The sequence below is a fragment of the Ictalurus furcatus genome, chromosome 14 (assembly GCF_023375685.1).
Source record: "Ictalurus furcatus strain D&B chromosome 14, Billie_1.0, whole genome shotgun sequence".
Lineage (NCBI taxonomy): Eukaryota > Metazoa > Chordata > Actinopteri > Siluriformes > Ictaluridae > Ictalurus > Ictalurus furcatus.
Genome location: NC_071268.1, coordinates 5989394 through 6013191, shown reverse-complemented (window position 1 = coordinate 6013191; position 23798 = coordinate 5989394). Strand labels below are relative to the sequence as shown.

The following is a 23798-nucleotide window of genomic DNA, read 5'->3' as shown; positions in this document are numbered from 1 at the left end:
ACACTTGTATTTTGTCATACAAGCCAATTACTAATTACATTTGGTTATTTGAGTAAAGGGGGCAATTACTTTTTCACACAGAGCCAGTTGCTGTTGGATATTTTTTTTCCCCTTTAAATAAATGAAATTATCATTTAAAAACTGTATTTTGTGTTTACTTAGGTTCTTTTTGTATTATATTAAATTTTGTTTGAAAATCTGAAACAAGGACAAAAATAGCAGAAATGAGAAAAGGGACATGGTATGTAAGTATGCGTTGTGTGGAATAGGAAATAAGCAGAAAGTGCAATTTGTTTATATTCAATGTAGGCAAAGTCATGGGGACATTATTTAAGAAAAATAGTCCTACAGTGAAATGTCTTGTTATTAAGTATTATGATAACGTGTTTCATATTCAATTGTCAAATGAGATTTTCAAAATGATATATATATAATTATTAGGAAATAATTGTAACAGAAATAAGCACAAAAGGCAATTTTCCTACAGCCAAGTCTTGTATACAAAACTGCAGCAAAATCTGTTTGGCTCTCCATAATTTTTGCCAGGGGTTGTAATCACCACACTTAGAGGATGTTCACACAGCTTGTTTTTTTGTTTGTTTGTTTTTTTTTTACTTCGTAGCAAATAAACAAAATCACAAATATGACACAAAACAATTTTTAATAGCTGGACATGATGGCTTCATGAAACATACACAAACAAATTAAATTTAATTATTTTAATTAATTGCACATTTTTTTTCCAGATCAAGTTGAGGAAAAAATTATGGAACCACTCAATGTTGAGAGACGAAATTATGGAAGTGTCTTTAATTTGCATTTCTAAAACAAATATTTGCACTGGTGAGTTATATTAGGTTGCTTGCCAACTAACAGCATGTATCAGCTAGCTGTAAAAGAGGTCTCTCAATTAACAGTTTAATATGTGAGATTCAAATAAGGCAAAATAAGGCAGCTAAAAGATTATAGTGAGTATTGTTGACACTAAATCTGTGCAAAGATGTTTTTGTACCTGTTTACTTGATCGCTACAAGACAATCAAGTTTCCAGTGCTTAATGGCATACTAGTAATTCCCCTGACATCATCCTCCTACATATACACAACTATACTAATCAATGTAAAGCTCTTTTAAAACGTAGACAAGAGAAATGATGCCAAGGCTTTTATGTGGATGCTGTAAGAGGGTAAAGTCTTCAGAGCCCAAGAGCATCTTCTTTAACCTGACAGCCCAGTAGAGCGTTACCTACCCTTACACACTCTGACTGGTTGACCACTGAAACACACACACACACACGCAATCATCATCATCGCCATGACAGTAAGATATTGTAAAGATGTTAGTGTTAAATTTGGTAATATTGTGCTAGTTAGGCGTGATTTTAGCAGTTAAATTCAGATGTGTTTTGTTTAAGCAGTGGCTGATTGCAGAAATGTAGAGTTTACCTTTCTGAGTGCGGATCCATGCCACTGCTTTCATGGCCAAAAACTGCCACTCAACCTGTACATCGATCTTAAAGCCATGTAACCAAATCAGAGCCAGAAGTGTAGCCCAGACATCTGGCTTCACCTGCACACAAAACCCAAACAGGAAACAGTATTTGCTCCCATCCTGATTTCTTGGGTTTTTGTGTATATCTCATACTAAATTGTTCCGGAAATTTTAAAAAAAAATCTAAGACAAAACAACCTGAGTAAACACACAGTACAGTTTTCAAATGAAAATGTTATTTATTGAAGCAAAAAGTTATCCAATACCAACTCTAACTGTGTGAAAATGTATTTGTCTCCATAGTTATTAACTCCTCAAATCTATGAAACTGCATTCATAATGAGGTTCAGCTGGACTCGACACAACCAGGCCTGATTACTGCAAACCCTGTTCAATCAAATCAACACTTAAACTTTTTCAACAGCATGAAGTTGGTTAAAAGGTCTTACCCAGTAACACACTATGCCAAAATTGAAAGAAATTCCAGAAATAATGAGGCGGAAGGTGATTGAAATACATCAGACTGGGAAGGGTTACAAAGCTATTTCGAATGCTGTGAGACTCCAAAGAACCACAGAGAGGGACATTAGCTCCAAATGGAAAAACTGGGCACAGCAGTGAACCTTCCCAGAAGTGGCCGGATTTAAAAAATTCCTCCAAGAGCACAGCAACAACTCATCCAGCAAGGCACAAATTGCATCAATAAAGGTCACTGTTCATGACTCCACTATCAGAAAGACACTGGGCAAAAATGGCATCCATGGAAGAGTGGCGAGGTGAAAACCACTGCTAACCCAGAAGAACATTAAGTCTCATCTGAATTTTGGCAACACACGCCTTGCGGATCTTCAAACCTTTTGGGAGAATGTTCTGTGGACTGATGAGTCGAAAGTGGAACTGTTTGGAAGACAGGGGTCCCATTACATCTGGTGTAAACTAAAACACCGAATTCCACAAAAGATACATCATACCTACGGTCAAGCATGGTGGTGGCAGTGTGATGGTGTGGGGATACTTTGCTGCTTCAGGACCTGGGCAACTTACAATAATTGAGGGAAACATGAATTCTGCTCTCTACCAGAAAATCCTGGATTATGCAGCAATACAATGATCCAAAGCATAGGAGTAAGTCCTAAAAGTCCTAAAAGTGATCTCCAGTTATCAGTGATCTCCAGTTATCAGAAGCGTTTGGTTGCAATTATTGCTGCTAAAGGTGGCACAATCAGATTTTAAGTTTAAGGGGTAATTAGTTTTTCACATTGTTGATAGGTGTTGCTGATTTTGCTTCAATAAAATAAAATAAAATAAATAAAATATAAACTGTATTGTGTGTTTACTCGGGTTGCCTTTGTTTTATGTTGTATTTCCTTTGAAGATCTAAAACTAGTTAGTATAAGATACACACAAAAACAGAAGAAATCAGCATGGGCAGGATGGGGCAAATACTTTTTCACAGCACTGCACCAATGATGGATGAACCCATGTCTATGTACAGTGGATAGAAAATTAATAGAATGGAGGAAGATCCAGATGTGCCAACCTTGTGGAGCCCTACCAAAAAAGACTGTTAGCTGTAGCTGCCGCTAATAGTACTGACTCTGGGGTGTTTACTTCTGAAATACTGACATTTCAGTTCTGTGCATTATCTCTTGTTTTTTCCTAAATAAATTAATTGAATGCATTCATGTGGAATGCTGTGGTTTTGGATCAGGGAAAACAAGTCCCTCTTAAATCCATGAAGTTTACAGAACCTAACACATCCACACACAAACACACACACACACACACACACATACATGAATACACACACATTTGATTGGGTAATCTAAAGGTTATAGTCTTATAGTCCCCTCTGAAATTACTGGAACAACAAGGTCAATATTAATTTTTGCTATACACTGAAAACATTTGGGTTTGAAATCAAATGATGAATATGAGGAGATAGATCCGAATTTCAGGTTTCATTTCTTCATATTTGCATCTAAATGTGTTAAACATAGCACCTTTGGTGGCAGACCACCCAATTTTTAGTGTGAAAAACTGTTAATGTGAAAGCGGTCATGCAGACCAGGAAGCACACCATGGTACCAGACCTGAAACTACCTGTAGGAGGTGGTCCGAGTTCGGTTGCCCTGGAATTGTGAAACTTGTACTCGGGTCCCCACTTGATCAGGACGTAACGTAACCTGCTTATGTTTTAGCCGATGATGATATCATTAGTTTCCACAACACACGTGTACCATGAGTGGCAGGGGAACATTGTGGGACAGAGAAGAGGTCCACTGCCATGCACAATATCTACTGCACATAGCAGCACCAAAATAATTTTAAGAGTCATGTTAGATTTCCAATTAGATTGGATGCATTTCTCTGTAAATTGTCAGACAGAATGTTTCTGTAGACTTCTGCACTCATTCTGCTGCTACCACCACAAGTTGACTGTTGACCGATGAGCTCGTATGTTTTGGATCATGAGCAGCTCCATTCGTTCTCCACACTTTGACCTTTCTGTCACTTGGGTAGAGGTTATTCTTGATTCCAGAACTTTTGTGGCTCATGTCTGTATTTCTTTGCGAATTCCAATCTGGCTCTCTCATTCTTACTGCTGATGAGTGGTTTGCATCTTGTGGTATGACCTCTATATTTGTGCTCTCAAAGGTGGATTATGATACCTTCACCCATGTCCTGTGGGGGTTGTTAGTGATGTCACTGACTGTTGTTTTTGGGTTTTTCTTCCTAGCTCTCACAAGGTTTCTGGTCACCCACTGCTGCTGTTTTCCTTGGCCAACCCGTTTGATGCTTGTGCAATGACTAAATCGCTTTTCCCTCGTTTCTCAGCTTCAAAATGGCTTGTTTTTGCCTCATAGACAGCTCTCATGCTGGTTTATCCTTTCTAACAACAAATGCAGTCTTCACAGTTGTTACACATTGATTGTGTAAACAATCAATCTAACAAGGCACATCTGGGCAACAAAAAAAGAAACTTATTTCTGTGTATAGCAAAAACAAAAGAATTGGCATTGCTGTTCCAATACTTTCAGAGGGGACTTTATATTGGAATCCAGTTAACAAAAGCACCATTTTATATCCTGAAATGGGTTTTTCTTGGTTGGGGGGGGGGTGTTTGGGGGGTGTAATGACTAGTAATGAATAAGGTGTTAAGGGTAAATCTCCAACAAGGCTACACGTTACACAGACATATTTAGTGTGTATTAACCTGTGCAGGAATCTGCTCGATCAGCTCTTTTTCTGTTCTCCCAAACACCTCTGCAAGTGTAGACTCCATTTCCCAGCAACCCAAAGCCTTCTGGAGGGAGACGAGCTGCAACAACGGGTCCTTTGGAGCCTCAAGGGTGTCTACAGAGACATCAGTATAGATATACAAACATATAGATCTTATTAAGAACTAAGTACTAGTAATAAAAAAGAGAAAGGTTCATTAAAACACAAACATGCATACGGTATATGACAGAGGTTACAGAGTTACTGCTGAACATTACCTGGGTTCATGTCAAAACCTCCATCACCTTAAATAAAGAAAATGTTTAACTTTACCAAAAAAAACATTTAAGTATTGAATGAAACATTTAGAATATAAAGCACATCTGTTTTACAAAAGGCACCATCATCCTACCATCATGACATTATCCTGATCATGTTTGAAATCACTGTACAGTAGCACTGCAATATCCACAGAATAAGTGAGAGTATAACTTAATACTAATTTTCCACACTGTACTGTGTATCTACTTTTAATGAAAAGAACATTTAGAACAGAGTTACTGGTATAGACTACTGCAAGGAAAATGTCTATATGAAGCTAAAACAATAGAAAACAGAACACTGTATCAGTTATATTATTTTATAGCACAGAGCTGATGAATTCATAACCTGACTGGTCAGAAAATGTTGATTAATTGTCTGTAAGAGCAGCTCTGACAGTAGTTGTTGCTGTAATTAAAATGGTGGTACTCTTTCTAATTCATTAACGTTTCTACATTAACAACTAATTCACAATGGCTTATATGATGGACAGATTGACGAGACTTAGGTTTCGGCGCATGGGAAGTCTTCAGGACAGAGGGCTTTGTGCTTTCTGATTCATCAATAACATGACAAGCTGCATTTTTTGTTGTTGTATTAACTCAGAGAGACAGAAAAAAAGAGAATTGTGAGAGAACAACTCTTTTTAACTGCTATAACAGAGGTAACCTGAAACGATCACAGTAATATATGTATATTCAATATTACAAAACAATATTAATAATAATAATAATAAATGCTAAAAACGCATATAGTTTGGCTCAATAATAAATTAAAAAATGCAATTGTTGTGGTAAATGAGGAATAAACCACTTTGAGGCATGTTATCGGACAATAATTACTTCGGGGTGGTAATTGGCCCTACATGTTGCATTAGACCTCATCATTGTTCATTTTTGTATAACAGGACACATTGTTGTATTCCATTCCTTACCTAATTTGAACAATTACTTCACTGCAGTGAGAACGTAACAGCTCATCGACTGAACTTGATTAAACATTCACACTTCCAATAATCTGCTTATTATATTCAACTTCACTAGCAAAGTCAGAGAAAAACACATTGTGTACACTTACACTCTACCACTGGATGAAATCCACCAAGACAGTGAAGATAAAATAAATGGAAGAAAAAAATAGGAAGGAAAAAAAGGTAAAATATTAGTGTCATATTCAACAATAAACTTAAAAGTTTATATTGTTGCAGCCCTACATACAGTTTCTTGTATTTTCTGTATTTAAAAAAAAAAAAAAATGCTTTACTTTTGTGGATCTGTATGGTGTATGAATTACAAACTATTATATTCAGTAACTTACTAGCTGGAACTGGAGCACATGCAGACATCACTGTGCAGAAGCAAATCAGCATTCTTCCTCATTAATCATGCACTCTGAATATAATATGTGCATCCTTGACTACGTTTACATGGACAGCAATAATCTAATTGTTGACCTTATTCTGAATAAGACAATATTGTGATTAAGGTGTTTACATGAGTCGATTTTAGAATATTCCTTTCATGTTCCCGTGTTACATGTTATAGAACATAGATCGATTAACAGCACACGTCATTACATCCCCACGTCACGCCGTCCGACGTTCCCTCCAGAATTTCACGTATCTACATACAGCTCGCCTTCGTTACAGTACCGTATACAATTTTGGGTGTTTCATTTTTAATTTTACGAAAGCTTCAAACGCAGTTAATTATTTGTCATGCTATACGTGCAAACAGACGACTGCTTGAAGCCGTGGGATGTGTCCGAAACCACGTACTTACCTACTATATAGTAGCCGAAGTACACGTATTTCTCCTACTATATAGTAGGGAAGTACGCAGTTTCGGACGCAGCCGTGCTCTCTTGTTTGCCGTCAAGCGGTTGAGCACTGCCGTGTGTATGTGTCCTGTCGCAAAATGCGTTCAAAACTCCCACACGACGTTAATAGTGTGATTAAGGTGGGTACATATCTATAATTCACTTTGATAATGTGACTAAAACAGGAATACTCCACATGTCTTAATTCGATTTGTGTTTACTTCGAGTATGACTTTAATCGGATTAAGGTAATCAGAACAAAGTATTGTCTTAATTGCGTTAATATTGGATTATTGTTGTCCATGTAAACGTACCAATTGTCTCATCATGCACCTTATGGTACATAGGTGGATCTCAAAGATGACAACATTTTAAAACTGTGCGTTCCCACGTTTTATATATTGTATAACAACACTGCTGTATTAATTAACATTAACAAACCATGAACCTCAGCCTTAATAAAATCATAAGAAATGTTAAGAAATTAATTGACATTTGTTTGACATTTATTTAAATGTTAATGAAATACAAGTGCACTGACAAATGTTTATTTAATCTATGAATAAAAATTTCTAGTTAACATCACTACAGGATGAAATCCAGAAACAGTGAAGATAGTGGATACAGTAACACGCTACTTTAAGATTTCCATAGCGAGCATTATCTACTGCATTAATTAACATTAACAATCCATGAACTTCAGCATTTACACTCACTTTCAGTAACCACTTTAATGTGGTCAGGATTGTGGTGGATTCAAAGCCTACCCTGAGAACACTGGGTGTGAGGTAGGAATACACCCTGGATTGGATGGCAGTCCACTGAACATTATTAAATCATAAATAATATTAACAAAATAGGTTAACTGCCATTTGTTTAAATGTTAATGAAATACACCTGCATTGACTCAACTTTCTTCTATCCATGTCTCAAAATAATCCCTTATCAATTAGGAAAAGTTACATTACTGCATGTTCCTGAATGTTGCTAACATTTTGAACTCTTCTACTCAGGTATAAATACTGGAATCTGATATTCAGCCTAAATTCTGAATTATCCCACTCAAGAACTCCAAACAGGCTACTCATTAATGGGATAAAAAATATCTGGGTTAATTCAGATATTAATTATATGGTTTAACATTTTAAACAAATCCATACAAATGATTTTTTTTTTTTTATAGTTTATTATAGCTGAGGTTTATTGTTTCTTCATGCTAACTAATGTGTGTAATAATTTCAGAATTGTGTTCAGAAGATTTATAATTTTCTTTAAAAAGTGGCATTTCCACTACAAAAGTGGTTTATATAAGCTTTTGTCATTTATTATGTTAACGATTGCGGTCAGGCTTATGAATGTGACCATGCACCATGTTATAGTATAACTTACTCTCTTCGTTGTCCAAGGGCTGAATGCAAAAACACCTGTCTAAAAGTCCTGACAGCAGGCATATTTTATGGATAAAGGAAGTACACAATTAGTCTCATGTTCAACAACCAAGTTTTTTATGTAATGTTCAATAACTTACTAGGCAAAACAGCAGCCTCTTGTCCAACCACACACCCTGTACAGAAGTAAAAAAAATAAAAAATAAAAGGTTGTTAGATTATTCATGTGCTTTCTATAATGTGCACATAAAAGTACAACAATTGTAATAAAAAGACAGAGGACTGCTCCTGGACTCTCAACACCTGCCTAGCCAAGAAGACCCAGCAGCTCCTCCAATTTTTGCAGAGACTGTAGAGAGCCAAACTCCCCCTTCCATCCTCACCACCTTGACAATAGAGAATGTTCTGACCAACTGTCTCACCCTGTTGTAAAGGAACTGCACAGTCCCCGACCACAAGACCCTAAAGTGCATTTTCTTGAAACCCTTCCAAACAACTTGTGGTGATGTAGGTGACTTCGGATTGTAGTTTTGGAGACTTTCTGACCCCAAGACGCAACTAACTTGTACAATTCTCCAGCTGTGATCCTTGGAGATTTTTTGGCCACTCGAACGGTGAAATATTTTTCGTTATTTCCCATGATTATGATTCAATAATTTAAGATCAGTTCAATGTGATTTTTGCTTACTCATGGTCTCATGATGTTTTTGGGTTTCTGTCCTTGATTATGTTTTTGTCAAGGTGTTTTGTCTTTTGTCTTACTCTTAAGTTGTTCTTTACTAGCCTTGGGTATGTTGCTTGCACGTACATATGAGTATAAAAGCCAACTCTATCCAACCTATGTTTAGACTAAGGTTAAGACAACGAAACGTTGTAGTGCCCAGGGTGTCTTTGCACGCATAATAAATCATCTCATTGACTATACCCTGGCTCTTGGTCTCCTGATTCTTCAATCATCTTACTTCTGGTGAAGCTGAAGCATGTTTATCATCTAGAAAAGATTTATATCAGAACCATCCTCTTCACAGTGCGTTGAGAAAATATAGACACACGTCCAATTCCAGGTTGATTCAAAACATTTCCAGTTGACTGGAACTTCTTAATTATTGCCCTGATGGTGGAAATGGGCATTTTCAATGCTTGTGCTATTTTCTTATAGCCACTTCCCATTTTTTGAAGCTCAACAACCTTTTGCTGCACATCACAGCTATATTCCTTGGTCTTACCCATTGTTATGCATGACTAAGGGAATTTGTCCTATGTATTATCTCATATTTATACCCCTGTGAAACAGGAAGTTGTGGTTGAACAATTTCCTGTTCCTAATCACCCAGGTGTAATAAAAAATGTTTAAATATCAATGGGAATATAATTCAAATATATCTTTTTTTTATAAAAAATTCATAAGGGAAGCTAATAATTGTTGCACACCTATATTTTAACTAAGATATTTTTCTTTGATAAACCTGTGTTGTGTTTGAAATGGCTTGAAATCGATGGAAGCAGAGTATTTTTGTGAATTTCTTGAACAAAATATCAAAAGGTTAAACAATGAAGACAATTTTTCACAGCCTTCTTTGCTCATATTTACCAAGGGTGCCAATATTAGTGGAGGGCACTGCACACAATTAATCTTATGTTCGACAACTAAGATTTTAGTCTAATGTTCAACAACTCACCTTTCAAACGACGACCCAATGGTGCACACATTGGTGCAGCCATACACACTGTACAGAGGTAAACAATAACAGGATGTTAGATTATTCGTGTTTTCTATATGTACATGCAAAAAAGTATTTAGAAACTCAAGTTTATAAACTACCATACTTTATTTGATGTCTAAAAAAAACTGTAATTAAAAAAAAGTGTAAAAGATTAAATCACATCAGCTGCCTCCAGTCAGAAAATAATAATAATAATAATAATTATTATTATTATTATTATTATATTTGCTTGACAAAGGTAAAAGAGCCTCTTCTCTGAATACGCTCATATACTATTACACACACTCAATGCTCCAAACTTGTCTTTCACTATTTACCTTCTTTTAGTCTCATTCCTCCATCCTTCCATAGAAACCCATTGTATGCACAATTTAATTAATATTCATTTTCATTACTCGTTTTCAATTTTGTCTACATATAAAGATTGTATTTCATTTATGGAAATATACACTTTAAACCCCTCATGTGTATTTTATTCGTCTGGGTTAGCATAGCAACGGTCTAGGAACACCCGAGCAAGCACCATGAACATGCTAGCAACGTTTTAACTCTTTAAACTAGCCTTTGGCCTTTTAACCTGTTCATGCTTAACTGTTCATAGCAACCAAGTAGCAACATCCTAGCAACCAACTGGGATAGCATAGTAACCACATAGCAACAACTTAGCAACCACCTGGAACATCATATCAGCATTTTAACACATTACCCTTTAAATATGTTTCAATGTTTTTAACATTCAGTGCGTTTACATGGACAACAATAATCCACTCTTAAGCCGATTAAGACCATACTTTGATTAAGAAACTAGCATGTAAACAGCAATTTTTACTTACCTTAATCTAATTAAGGTCATACTCGAAGTAAGCAATAATCGAATTAAGACAGGTGGAGTACTCCTGTTTTAGTCGCATTATGGACGTGTATTACAGACATGTAAACACCTTAATCACATTATGAACGTCGTGTGAGAGTTTTCACTGCATTTTGCGACAGGACACGATCACACACGGCAGTTGTACATTTTACGGCGAACAAGAGAGTTCGGCTGCGTCCCAAACCGCATACTTGCCTACTATAGGCCTGTAGTCTGGAAAAATACATGCATCTCAGCTACTATATAGATGGAAAGTACACGGTTTAGAACGCAGCCCACGGCTTCAAGCAGTTGTCTATCAGCACATATAGCATGAAAATAATTAACTGCACTTAAAGCGTTCATAAAAGAATTAAATAAAAAGACGAAGACGAACTGTATGTTGATACGTGAAATTCTGGAGGGATGTCGGACGGCGTGGCGCAGTGACGTAATGACGCGGGCTGTTAATCTAATTATGTTCTAGAACATGTAAAACGGGAACATGACAGGAGTATTCTAAAAGTGACTCATGTAAACACCTTAATCACATTATTATCTTACTCAGATTAAGGTCAATAATTAGATTACTGCTGTCCATGTAAACGTAGTCAGTGTAACTTTTACATAACATAAACTTTTAGCCTTTCAACCATTTAACATGCTTAACTGTTAAATCAATTATCATTTTTATCCCCTTTTTGTTGGTCAGAGTGGATCACGAGGGGGGTTAATACACTCTGTGATCTTTATGAGAGTGGTGTGATGATAGTCTCGACCACTCTCAAGAGACTATGGGAGAAAGATTTAAATTTGGAATTGGGGGAGGGAGAGTGGGCTAGGATTTTAAAAAATATAAAAACTGCATCTAGAGACGCAAGGGTGCACCTTATACAATTTAAGATTTTACATCGGTTCTATTGGACCCTCTCTAAATTGTATAGGCTCGGTCTTAAAGACACACCCACCTGCTGGCGATGCCATTCAGAAGATGGAGACACTACCCATGTTTTTTGGGGGTGTCATAAGATCCAAGAATTTTGGTGGAAGGTGCAGAGCTTTGTATGTGAGGTGTTGAACACTCAGATCTCGTTCTGCCTTAGACTCTGTATTTTGGGAGATGGGAGGTCACAAAATTGGTGGATAGGTACAAAAAAGATTGGGTTTTGACCAGTGTGATGATTGGTAGACAGGTTATTTTAAGGGGATGGAAATCAGATGGAGCGCCCTTGTTTCCAGAGTGGTGTGTGGAGATGGGGAGGGTGGCTGCCTTTGAGGAGGGGTCGAGCAGAAGGATTGGAGTTGGGAATTCCTTCAGTAAGAAATGGAGCAGTTATTTGGCGTTTTTGGGGGACTCTCGAAGAGAGTATAATTTAGAGTTTAGTCTATGATTATACTTGATTATTGTATTTTCCTCTTTTTTTTAAATTGTGTGTATTTTTATTTATTTTTATTTATTTATTTATTTATTTAGGATATGTGAGTTTATATTCTATTGACCACAGGGGTGTTCGTGGGGGGACCAGGGTGGGGTGGGAGGTTGATAGGGGGAGGGGTTATAGTGAGGATTTATGTTAAAATAGTTTGATTCATTATATATGTTGTTTGTCTATTTGTGTTAACTTGTGAATCAATAAAAGTGTTAATTACAAAAATTATCATTTTTAAACCAATGACACAATACCCTGTAATACCTTTTAACCCTTTGCGTGTCGTTCATCGTAATAAATTTAATAAAAAGATATTACAATAGAGAGAATTTATTATGACATCGATTTTATATCGTCACATCACCCAGCCCAATGACATTTTTATTTTATTGCATATTTCTGCATATGCATAAAGATGAAATCTTTAACGCTAATCTTCCATTGGTTACTAGATAGGTAAAAATGTGTAATCTAAAGTAACATGAAGCTTTTGTACGCTCAAATCCAGGTCATATCATGTATATGATACAAAGCACCACATCATCTTTACCCAACTATACAAACTGTAAACACAAGTCTCAACACATTTCATGAAGGAAATACAACACAATAATAGTCTCATGATCCCTAAGTATTTACAAACTCGTGTTCCATTACTTACGGTTAACACCCATTGAACCTGCCATAAACGCTAAACATACAAAAAACAAAAACAGGAGGTTAGATTCCTTATGTGCTCTGTATGGTGTGTTTATGCATAAAAACACTAAAACCATGTATGCTAATCGTAATAATCCTCATATTATTAGATGACAGGTTGAGTAAAAGTGAAAAGAATACTGACTGTGGGTAGGAATTCTCCTCTTCACCAGTGGACCTTTCACAGCTTGTCCGCTGCCCTTATGGACAGCTATGAAGGCTGTGTGAGAGCTGCTCACTCCAGACTGCTTACTCAGTTCCACCACTCTGGCCTTCAGAGCCTCTTTATCAGCTCCATCATCCTGCTCGTCCCTTTCCAGAGAGCGGATCAGAGAGCGAGCGCCCAGCCTGTGGATGGCCAGTCTGCACACACACACACACACACACACACACACACACGCACGCACGCACACACACAAAGCAGGGTAACAATTAAATGTTTTACTATTCTGTCTTGTTGTAATTAGTTAGGATTTACACGATAAACTTGACCACGTGTCTTCCATCATCTGAAGTGTTTCTGTTTCAGATTTATCAGTTTCCAATCGTCTACGTGAAATTCAACAACATATTTAAGTTAATACCACAAATCCACATGTTTTAACTACATATTGTTCATTTAATTTCCAGATAACTCTGAATGACTCAAATCCTCCTTAAACTGCTAGCTGGTTCCGCTTATCGCACTAAACTGCCAGAGACTTTGTTACTATAAGATATAGTAGCTCTGACTAATTTTGAGTGCTGTAACCAAGCTGATATTTATGACTGTGTATGAAAGCTAAAGCCACCCAAGCTAGGGTTTATTATAAGATTACATCAGAAATGAGACAATCAAAAAGACAAAAATGCTTCCTTTAAACATTACAGAGTACTTGTAGCAGTTACCCGCTCTCCTCAGCCGGCTTCAGGGAGAAGTGGACGGTGTTCGTTACCTCTTGATCTCCTAGGCGGTACCGCACTGATATTTTCCCCTTAGAGTCTGGGTTCTGACATTCCTAGGGACAGAGAAAGAGAACGGTGATAAGTAGAGCAATTAAACAATTGCAAACTCACAATTTAAACAATTAGTTTTTTTTAAATGCATTAAATTATGCATAAATAATGGAAACTTCATGGCCTGATGAAGATAAAAATGAAGGGAAAGCATGCAAATCAATTTCCCTTCAGCATTATCAGATTCAGAATCTGAAAAAAAAAGTTTTCATATAAAACAGTGTGATAAACGTCTCACCTCTCCTTTCAACTGGGCATAAATCAGTGCTCTTTGACCATGGAAAAGTGAATTAATCGGGGGGCTCAGACGGGTGAAAGACAAACCAGTCCAATCCTCAGTGATATCAATCACTGCTGGTTGCAAAGCATAGCGAAGGGACTGCATTACCTAGCATTGGGAATTAAAGATAAAGAATATTCATGGAAATTTCAAATTTATCTCTCAAGGACAGGTATAATTATTTGATGTACATGCTGTTAATGAACCACCAAATCATTTCAATCAAATTGTGATTACAAAAGTGAGAAAATATTCATTAGTTGACGCCACTAGGCTAAGGTATAAATTCCTTTTATTTCTATTTGTTTCTTTGTTGCTGTTTGAGAAGAACCCGGTCTTACTAGTGCCTGCATGCGCTCTTTTCCTGAGATGAACTGGGCGTGGCCAGAGCTGTTCTCAGCCAATCCTGTGATGAGTGCAGAACTTGTACCTTCACCAATCCCAAATGAGAAGCATCTGTTTAAACAAAGAGGTGGATTATAAATCCTTTATGAGCCTTCTACATATAGAAAATTATCAGAAAAAAACTCATTATAAAACACGCTAAGTCCGGAATAAATAACAATTGGGCATACTGCTTTATCCATAAATGTTAAATAAACCTTTTTTATTACAGAAAGCATCACCGTAGCAACTGTTACACGGGTTACTTTGTTAAACAATTTTTTTCTCTTTTAAAATACATTTATTGTTAGGGTTGAATAATATTTGCTTCTGCTACACAAGTCCCTGTGAGTAAGTTACTCTAGAAAAGATCAACTCCACTCTCACATGCACATACATACACACATACAAGTGGGGAGAGGAAAACAGATACCAGGCATTACTAACAGTCCCAACACTGCATAACTGTGCTAAAATTAGGTGTTAAAAATTAACACCTTCTGAGTAATTGGAATGAAGAAGTCAACAGTGTTGTGGTATGATACATTTTCCTTTTTTATATGGGAATCTGGTCCACTTTAGGGGATTATTGTTTACAATTCTGAAAATGTCATGCTAATTCTCCCAAAGTAATCAAATATTTGTACCTCTCAGTTAGCTACATGTATTAGGAATAATTTAAATGCTTTGAACATTTATACTTCTAGTTCTAGCTACTCAATTTTTCCGAAAATAAACTGTATACATCATGAATGTTTTAAGAGAATGCTTTAATGCTTTAAAGAGCACATGCCTGTGGACATCAGCATTGCTCTTCACGCAGTGAAGAACATCTTTGGTGTTTCCTACTTCACCATCTGTAAATATGAACAACTGGAAAGAGAACATCCAGGGAAATTGAACATCCAGAGGAAAAAAATACTAAAGATGAGCAACAGTTGTTTACTTTTTTCCTTCAATAATCCTAATCCTTACATTTTTAGCAAGATTCGTTTGTCCCAATCTGAGGGAACCCTACAACAGTGCTTCTGATACTTAATTAAGAACACTTAATTATCCAACGAACCCTTAAATAACCCTCAAAACACCTTTTTCCCTCTAAGAATGTAGAAAGCGTACCCTTCAGATTTCTCACTGTGAAGCATGGGACTTTGGAGAGAGTGGTGATCTATTGGCCTTGACTAGAAATATAAATCTAAACAGGACATGTTAAACAGGTAAATATACATATTCTGCTCATCACTGATAAATCACTGCAGGTTTGGATGTAGAATAATGTTACCTGTCTTGGGTGGTTGGGGATACAAGGCTGTTTGTAAATGTGCTCCAGAGGTTGCAGAATCTCCGTGCCCCCCATGTCTGCTTGCATCTCATTTACTTTCTTCACAGCCTGCTCCATAGTGTCCTGACTGTACTGCACACTTTTCCTAAAGCCGGGGAATCACACAACACAACAAAAACAACACAGCACATCTAACATCCCTCGATCACTCTCACACACTCACTTTCAGTAATCACTTGATTCAGGTCAGCTATCCCAAAAATAATGGGCATGAGGTGGGAACACACCCTGGATGGAACACCAATCCTACACCGATCAACATGCACACATTCATTCACACATTCTAGGGGCTTTAGTTTAGCCAATCCAGCAACTGGCATGTTTTTTGGGAGGTTGGAGTAAACCAGAGAACCCAGAGAAAACCCACATGGACATGACATGAAGCTCAAAATCTGGACCTGTAAGAAGCAATGCTACTAGTTGCTACCACCCAGACCTGTATCATTTCATTTCATCCATGTTTGTGTCTGCATAATGAACTGAGTGACAGAACTACTCCTTATTCACTGGTTCATGTTCGGGTTACTCACGGGAAGAAGGATTCATAGTGAGAGCCAAAGCCATAGATGTTGAAGTAACAGTCCATGGGGAGACTCTTCAGCAGCAGGAGCAGAGTGTCCTAAACACATCATTATTCACATAGTCAATATTATTATTCTTTTTAGTATTATAATTCATTTTTTAATTCAAGCTTAATTCATACGAAAAGAAAAAATCTTAAAATTTTTTACATGGCAAAAAGTTGTTATGGTGAAAAAAAGAAAAAATATCTACAGAACAGTTAAGTGTTGAGTCTTACCCTGGCACACTCGATGCGTTTTTGTACACCTCGTCCATTATGCATGGCGCGGATCATACTGCCAGATCTGTCCATAACAAACACAAACTCGCCACATGACGACATGGAGGACATCACTGACTCAGGAAACTCTGGATAGAAACTGACCATGACCACAGGGTCTCCCAGGAGAGTCCCTAAAAAGAAAGATAAATGAACAGAAGTGTAATGAAAAGAAGGCAAGAAAAGAAATAATACACTTCCATTTTGTTAAATTTGCGTTATTCAAACTATATTACAAACATGAAATTAACACCCGCAACCAATATTAGCTTATCTTTTGTTCTTGTTTTTAATAGTAATTTTCAAAAGGGCTCAATGATTAGTTTGTTTGTTTTTTCAAATAAGTGTTTTATTTGAAAAAAATGATTTGTGACATTCTGAAAAACATGGTTTTCTTTGTTTAATTGATATTGTGGTTGAAACGCTGTCTTTTGGGAAGGTTTTATTTTATTAAACAGAAATATTGTACCTGGCTGTGCTGCGGGAGATCCAGCTTCCACTATAGCAGTGAGCTGATGAGGATTCTGATAATATAGATACAGCTCGACATCTCGATCAAACATATGACCTGCACAAAGGCTTACCTAAACACACACACACACACTATACAAAATGTTCTGATAAGAATTTCCATTTAAAAAGAATCCTATTAAAGATTACATGCAGGTGAATGGCTTTTTAAGGCAAAATAAATAAATACAAATTTTAGTTAAAAACATTCTGCAAATTTTAATGCGCAGTTACTTTATATTTCATGGACTTAAATTAGAGAAAAGTAAAAGTACTAAGCAAGACCTGTTTGGTGTGTATGATATATGTCAGTGTGTAAGACTGTGAGGGACATTTCAAAAGTCTCATCTTGCGTTTCTTGAAGGTGTTCCTGGTGGATTTAGGTCCCAAAGCCAGTCTCATTTCAGTTTTGATTTCTTGACTGATTTGTTTCCTGAATTTGATGATATTAAGTGGAATCCATTCTTCCATCTACCTGTGCAATGTTTCATGTGCAACTGGCTGGCACACAATTTTAAAGCACAACAGATCCATTCTCATGAGTAACAGTTGGCAAATTGTTCTTTCTACCAAATGCCCTTTTCTTCTTTGGTGATGATTTTACGCATTGTGCTGCTGCCACATGATTGAATGATTAGATAACTGCATAAATGAGCAGATGTACAGGTGTTCCTATTAAATTAGACGGTGTAAAAGGCCAATTCTATTTTTTTTCCAAAATACACTGAAGACATTTGGGTTTGAGATCAAAAGATGTATATGAGACAACAGATCAGAAGTTCATATTTACATCTAGATGTGTTAAACAACTTAAAACATGGCGGCTTTTGTTTGAACCCACCCATTTTTTCATGTTATCAAAAATATTGGAACATGCAACCTACAGGTGTTTAATGCTGCCCAGGTGTGCCTTGTCAAATTGATTTGCCTTGTCAAATTAAACTGAGCAGCATTTCACCTCCTGAAGAGGAGACTGAAGGGAAAACCCCCCGAATCAAACAACAACTGAAAGACGCTGCGGTACAAGCCTGGAAAAGCATCACAGAAAAAGAATGCAACAGTTTGGTGATGTCAGTGGGTCACTAGTTTGATGCAGTTATTGCAACCAAGGGATGTGCAACTTGATGTTACCTAGTGTTATTAACTTTAAGACTATCTGTTCCAATACTTTTGCTCAACTAAAAACTGCCACCAAAAGTGTCAAGTTCTAAGTTGTTTAATACATATAGATGTAAATATCTGGAAATTAATGCTGAAATTCCAATTCATCTTTTGATCTTAAACCCAAATGTCTTCAATTTATAACAAAAACAATAGAATTGGCCTTGCTGTTCCAATACTTTCAGAGGGGACTGTATACATATACACAGATACAGCAGTAGATCCTATAAGTTTTGAGGTGGGGCCTCCATGGGTCAGACTTGTTTGTCCAGCACATCCCACAAATGCTCGACTGGATTGAGATCTGGGGAATTTGGAGGCCAAGTCACACATTGAACTCTTTGTCATGTTCCTCAAACCATTCCTGAACAATTTCTGCAGTGTGGCAGGGCACAATACCCTGCTGAAAGAGTCCACTACCATAAGGGAATACCGTTGCCATGAGTGTAATTGGTCTGCAACAATGTTTAGGTAGGTGGTACGTGTCGAAGTAACATCCACATGCCAGGACCCAAGCTTTCCCAGCAGAACATTGCCCAGAGCCTCACACTGCCTCTGCCGGCTTGCCTTCTTCCCATAGTGCATCCTGGTGCCATCTGTTCCCCAGGTAAGCAATGCAAATGTACCCGGCCATCCACATGATTTATCACACCAAGCCACCTTTTTTCCATTGCTCAGTGGTCCAGTTTTGATGCTCACATGCCCATTGAGGGTGCTTCCGGCTGTGGACAAGGGTTAGCATGGGCACTATGACTGGTCTTCTACTAGGCAGCCCCATAGGCAGCAATCTGTGATGCGCTGGGTGTTCCGACACCTTTCTATTGTAACCAACATTAACTTTTATAGCAATTTGTGCTACAGTAGCTCTTCTGTGGGAGAGGAACAGACAGGCTAACCTTCACTCCCCATGCTGATCAATGAGCATTGGGTGCCCATGACCCTGTTGCGCTTTCTTGAACCACTTTTGGTAAGTGCTAACCACTGCTTACCGGGAATACCCCACAAGGCCAATTTGGAAATGCTCTGACCCAGTCGTCTAACCATCACAATTTGCAAGTAAACACTCTGTACTCATAGTCATGTGTTGGATGCAGGGAAAATAGGCAGGCATTAAGATCTGAGCTACTTAGACAAGGGCTAGATGTTATGGCCAGATGACTGGTTTGGACCATGGGAGCACCCAGCAAGCCTTGCCAAAAAGTTTCTAAACAATTGTATGCTAGTCATGCAAAAGTGATATGATAGATGCCTGTATTTGCTTGCCTAATACACCCAATGCTAAATCACTGAATCAGTAAAGTTGAAATTGATCTGGTTCAGTTAATCATTACACCTCTAAGATGTACAGCTCCATATGGACACGTACATGCTACCTCATATCTCTCTCGCTCTCACACACACACACACCTTTGCCTTTGTGTGGTCTGTGTTGAGGAACATCAGGGGCTCTAAAGGACATTTGGACTCCACTTTAGTGATGGGGTTTGGAGAGCTCACGTGTGCAGTAAAAGAGAGAGAGTAGGGAATACCAGAGGAACTTGATGTTATCTCTGAAACTATACCACCACCTGAACCTGAAAATAAATAATAGGAAAACAGATTATAGGATTCATTTACCTGATGGATTATACATTTAGCGAAGTGCATGCCTGATCAGCAGGAATACTTACATTGAGATGTAACAGTGAGGTGTGTCAGATATTTTTTCAATAACGTATGTTTAGTATGTGACAGTATGGTGTGTGGTGGTGGATGTGTGTGTTTAGTACCGGCTGGTGTGTAACGGGGGTTGAGCACTGCAGGCAGGCTGAATTGCAGTGAATGGTCAGCCTGTACACTCAGCTCAGCGATATAGATGAAGGTGACGGCGGCGCTCTGGCCTGGCGGCAGAGAGCCTACACTCATCTTGAACACGTCCACAGACTCCTCACTCTCCTCCAGCAGAAAGGCCTGTTGACCTGAACTCACTGCATCATCGTACTGCTCCCGCGCCTGACACACAGACAAAATACATGTGTTAATGTTACATTCCCTCTCAGTGTGAAACATGCGGATTACCTACAATCTACAATCCATGCTGCACTGACATTCCTGTTAACTAGTCTACAGAATACTGCAGGTAAGATCATTAGTTTATCATTTTCAGGAAAGCACAGCTTCACTCACCTCCTGTTTCTCCTGCACCTCAGCCACTATCTCCTGGTCTGCAATCTTGGCGCTGAAATGGCAGAGAGCAGCTCCTGAAGGCATGGGGAAGACAAACACAGCCTCCAGGTGGTTCTCTTCCTCATTTATATACTGCAGGGTGGAGGTCACCGTCGCTACATGCCCCTGAACCTGCAGATCCACCTCGATGTGCTTCAGTGGAACTGAGTCAAAAACATACAAAGATGGCAGGAGTTATGATTTATATCATATTTGGAGTTTTTTACTGAAAAGTTTACAATGCCTGATAACATGTCCGCAATCCACCTGCACCATCACATCATCATCAAAATACAGAAGGGTGCCCTGTATAGATGACAACGTTTTTAAACGTTTAAATGAAGACATTAACAACAACAAAAAAAATCAGCCAACAGAACAAAACTCTCTGGATAAAATCAGTGATTATTTCCCCACTGATGGTCAGTGAAGTGAAGGAGCAACCTGGCTCCAGTAAGTCAAATGTGACTTATACCCAAACTGATGAGACAGAGACTCATGATGATCCAGATCATCAAAATGATTTCCTATTGTAAACTGACCTTATTAAAAAAAAATGTCATTAATGATAATGATGACATTAATGATTTCCATAAGTAGGTTATAGGCAGGGAGTCTTTAAATATCAAGTATCTACTTTTTTTTTCCTTCTGGGGAACTTTATAATGCTGGATCTTTATTTCTGGTTGAGATTTATGCAAAAGAGAAATGTAAAAGATAAATGCCTGTAGTTTTCAGAACAGAACAGCAGAACAGTAATCGTCAGTATTTGAACATGTGAAGGATTTTCCACACAAATTTAAATTTATTTGGCTTTGTGTTTGTGTCCACATGGTATCATTTTCATTTATCCAGGTCTTTAACATGTATTTAACCACAACAGACTGTTTTGCAGCCAGAGAGCCCCAGAGCTGCCTTTACGTAGCATTTTTTAATTTTGACCCCTTTTTGCCACCATGACAAATAACGAACTGTACTTGAAGCTTTCGTAAAAATTAAAAGTGTAACACCCAAAGCTGTATACGGTACCATAACAAATACGAGCTGTAGCTTGATACGTGAAATTCTGGCGAGAACGTCGGACGGCGTGGCGTGGGGACGTAATGACGTGAGCCGTTAATCGATCCATGTTCTATAACACGTAAAATGGGAACATGAAAGGAATATTCTAAAAGCAACTCATGTAAAAGCAACTCTAAAAGCAACTCACAATATTGTCTTATTCAGAATAAGGTAATTAATTAGATTACTGCTGTCCATGTAAATGTAGTCATTTTCAGAATTGACGACTGCTTGAAGCCATGGGCTGCGTCCAAAACCGCATATTTACCTACTATATAGTAACTGAAATACATGTATTTCGCCTACTATATAGTAGCGAAGTACGCGGTTATTTATTTTAATCATAATAGAACATAGGAAACATTTTAAGTGAAAAAATAAGGTAATTTTGAATTTGATGGCAACAACACATCTAAAAAAAAAATTGTTGGAACGAGACCATGTGTACCACCGTGTAGCATCCCGTCTTCTTTTAACAACAGTCCGTATACGTCAGGTAAATGAGGACACCAGTTGCTGGAGTTTTGAGAGAGGAAGGTTGTCCTATTCGAGTCTGATACAGGATTCTAGTTGCTCAACAGTCCTGGGTCTTCTTTGTTGTATCTTTCGTTTCATGATGCGCCAAATGTTTTCAATTGGTGAAAGGTCTGGACTATCAAAACTCTAAAAGGTGTGTGTTATAGCTGACACCTAGATGAACACTTTACAGTTGGTTTTGTGACTGCAAGTCATTCCCTTCAAATGCTATTGAGCTTTAAATGATGGTATATTTTGTGTATGAGTCCAGTTGGTAGTGAAATATATGGCAATATTTACACATGATTTGATAGTTTATTTTATTAAGTATCAAAAATCTAAAAAGTGTGCGTCATAGCCGACACCTTCGTGAATACATTACAGTTGGTTTTGTGACCGTAAGTCAGGGGTGTCCAATCTTATCCGCAAAGGGCCTGTGTGGGTGCAGGTTTCAGTTGATCCTGGCTTTCAATAGACTCAGGCGTGGTTTCTGATTGGTTGGAATGAACACCTGCACCCACACCGGTCCTTTCCATATAAGATTGGACACGCCTGCTGTAAGTCATTCCCTTCAACTGCTATTGAAGATAGAAACGTGTATATCAATGTCGTCTGTAACTTTAGAGACGGTCCCTTAATTTCTGCGAATATCGACTTTACAACGTCAAGCCGACTTTACTCCAGTGTTTGGTCATCCTTCGGGGTGTTTACATGTCGCATATCCAACCAATAACATCTGATAAAATGTGCGTTCATGTGTGAAGGAGGATTTTGCAACACAAACACTTGTGTCTGCTGCAGCTGAAGGTACCAAAAGCAAGCAGGAAGTTTACAAGGAATATAAGCTTCCATATTATTAATACAGAAACCTATATTAACATTTTGCTCTGCTGAATGACTCAGTGCTTCCGGGATAGTTTCTGGATGCACCTCAGTGCTGTCTGGATAAAGCTGTTACTGAAAGTGGGTGTGAGTGTGTGTGTGTGTGTGTGTGTGTGTGTGTGAGAGAGAGAGAGAGAGAGAGAGAGATGTTTAATAAAAAACAACACACACCCCTCTAAATCCTACCTGGCTCATTCTTGTTTGTCAGCAGGCCACAGTTCATTTTGTCCTCCTTTTGTAGGTAATCCTAACACACTGTTGATGTGAAATCCTGGAAATAAAACTGTAATTACACACTGAGTGTCTGACACACACATGAAGAACGGATAAACACAAGACTGATAGTAAAAGAGGAGGAAAAACACCCTACCGTTTGCAGTCAGTAGACACCTGCAGCAGGGTTAAATTAAAGCTCTGGTCCGTCAGACTCTTGAAGAATGTTTGGAACAACAACACTGTCTCACTGCGGGAATCAGACAATGATTTCTTATTTACGACGCGAAAGCGAGGCGCCGCTGTGACTATGGTAAGCCAAAGGGTTCATGAAGATTCGAAATGCAGTTTTTTTGTTTTTGTTTTTTTTTGCATTTAAAGGGTCATGAAACATTGAACATTATTAAGTTCACAGATGACACGACTGTGGTGGGTCTCATGAGCAAGAACTACAAGTCAGC

General features: G+C 37.9%; 1 protein-coding gene across 3 annotated transcripts; it reads right to left on the bottom strand.

Moving 5' to 3' along the window:
- Positions 1-648: 648 nt before the first annotated feature.
- On the bottom strand, positions 649-23594 carry LOC128617911 (von Willebrand factor A domain-containing protein 5A-like). 3 transcript variants are annotated; one of them, XM_053641148.1, is made up of 23 exons: positions 23495-23594; positions 23311-23395; positions 20626-20828; positions 20229-20451; positions 19867-20033; positions 17258-17372; positions 16747-16922; positions 16478-16566; positions 15888-16032; positions 15399-15478; positions 14563-14677; positions 14180-14329; positions 13834-13943; positions 13091-13308; positions 12908-12937; positions 9919-9966; positions 8380-8415; positions 8241-8288; positions 6111-6380; positions 4991-5017; positions 4708-4847; positions 1445-1568; positions 649-1274 (listed from the first exon to the last, which is right to left on the bottom strand). In XM_053641148.1, the coding sequence occupies exons 2-23, from the start codon at positions 23345-23347 to the stop codon at positions 1195-1197; spliced, it is 2631 nt and encodes an 876-aa protein (XP_053497123.1). In that variant the 5' UTR covers positions 23348-23395; positions 23495-23594; the 3' UTR covers positions 649-1194. The 3 variants fall into 3 exon arrangements, 2 of the variants coding, with proteins under 2 accessions (XP_053497123.1, XP_053497124.1); XM_053641149.1 differs by lacking the exons at positions 649-1274; positions 1445-1568; positions 4708-4847; positions 4991-5017 and having other exon boundaries at positions 6244-7652; XR_008387639.1 differs by lacking the exons at positions 649-1274; positions 1445-1568; positions 4708-4847; ... (2 more) ...; positions 8241-8288; positions 8380-8415 and having other exon boundaries at positions 9938-9966; positions 11785-12937.
- Between the last annotated feature and the right edge of the window lie 204 nt (positions 23595-23798).

Bases quoted from the DNA above. Each gene is read 5' to 3' on its own strand.
- LOC128617911 (XM_053641148.1), bottom strand. From the start codon at position 23,347: ATGAACTGTGGCCTGCTGACAAACAAGAATGAGCCAG. The intron at 15,479-15,887 runs GTAACATTATTC...TTCTCTTTCCAG, and splicing joins TCCCCAACCACCCAAGACAG to TTGTTCATATTTACAGATGG. The intron at 4,848-4,990 runs GTAATGTTCAGC...ATGTCTCTGTAG, and splicing joins AGGTTTTGACATGAACCCAG to ACACCCTTGAGGCTCCAAAG.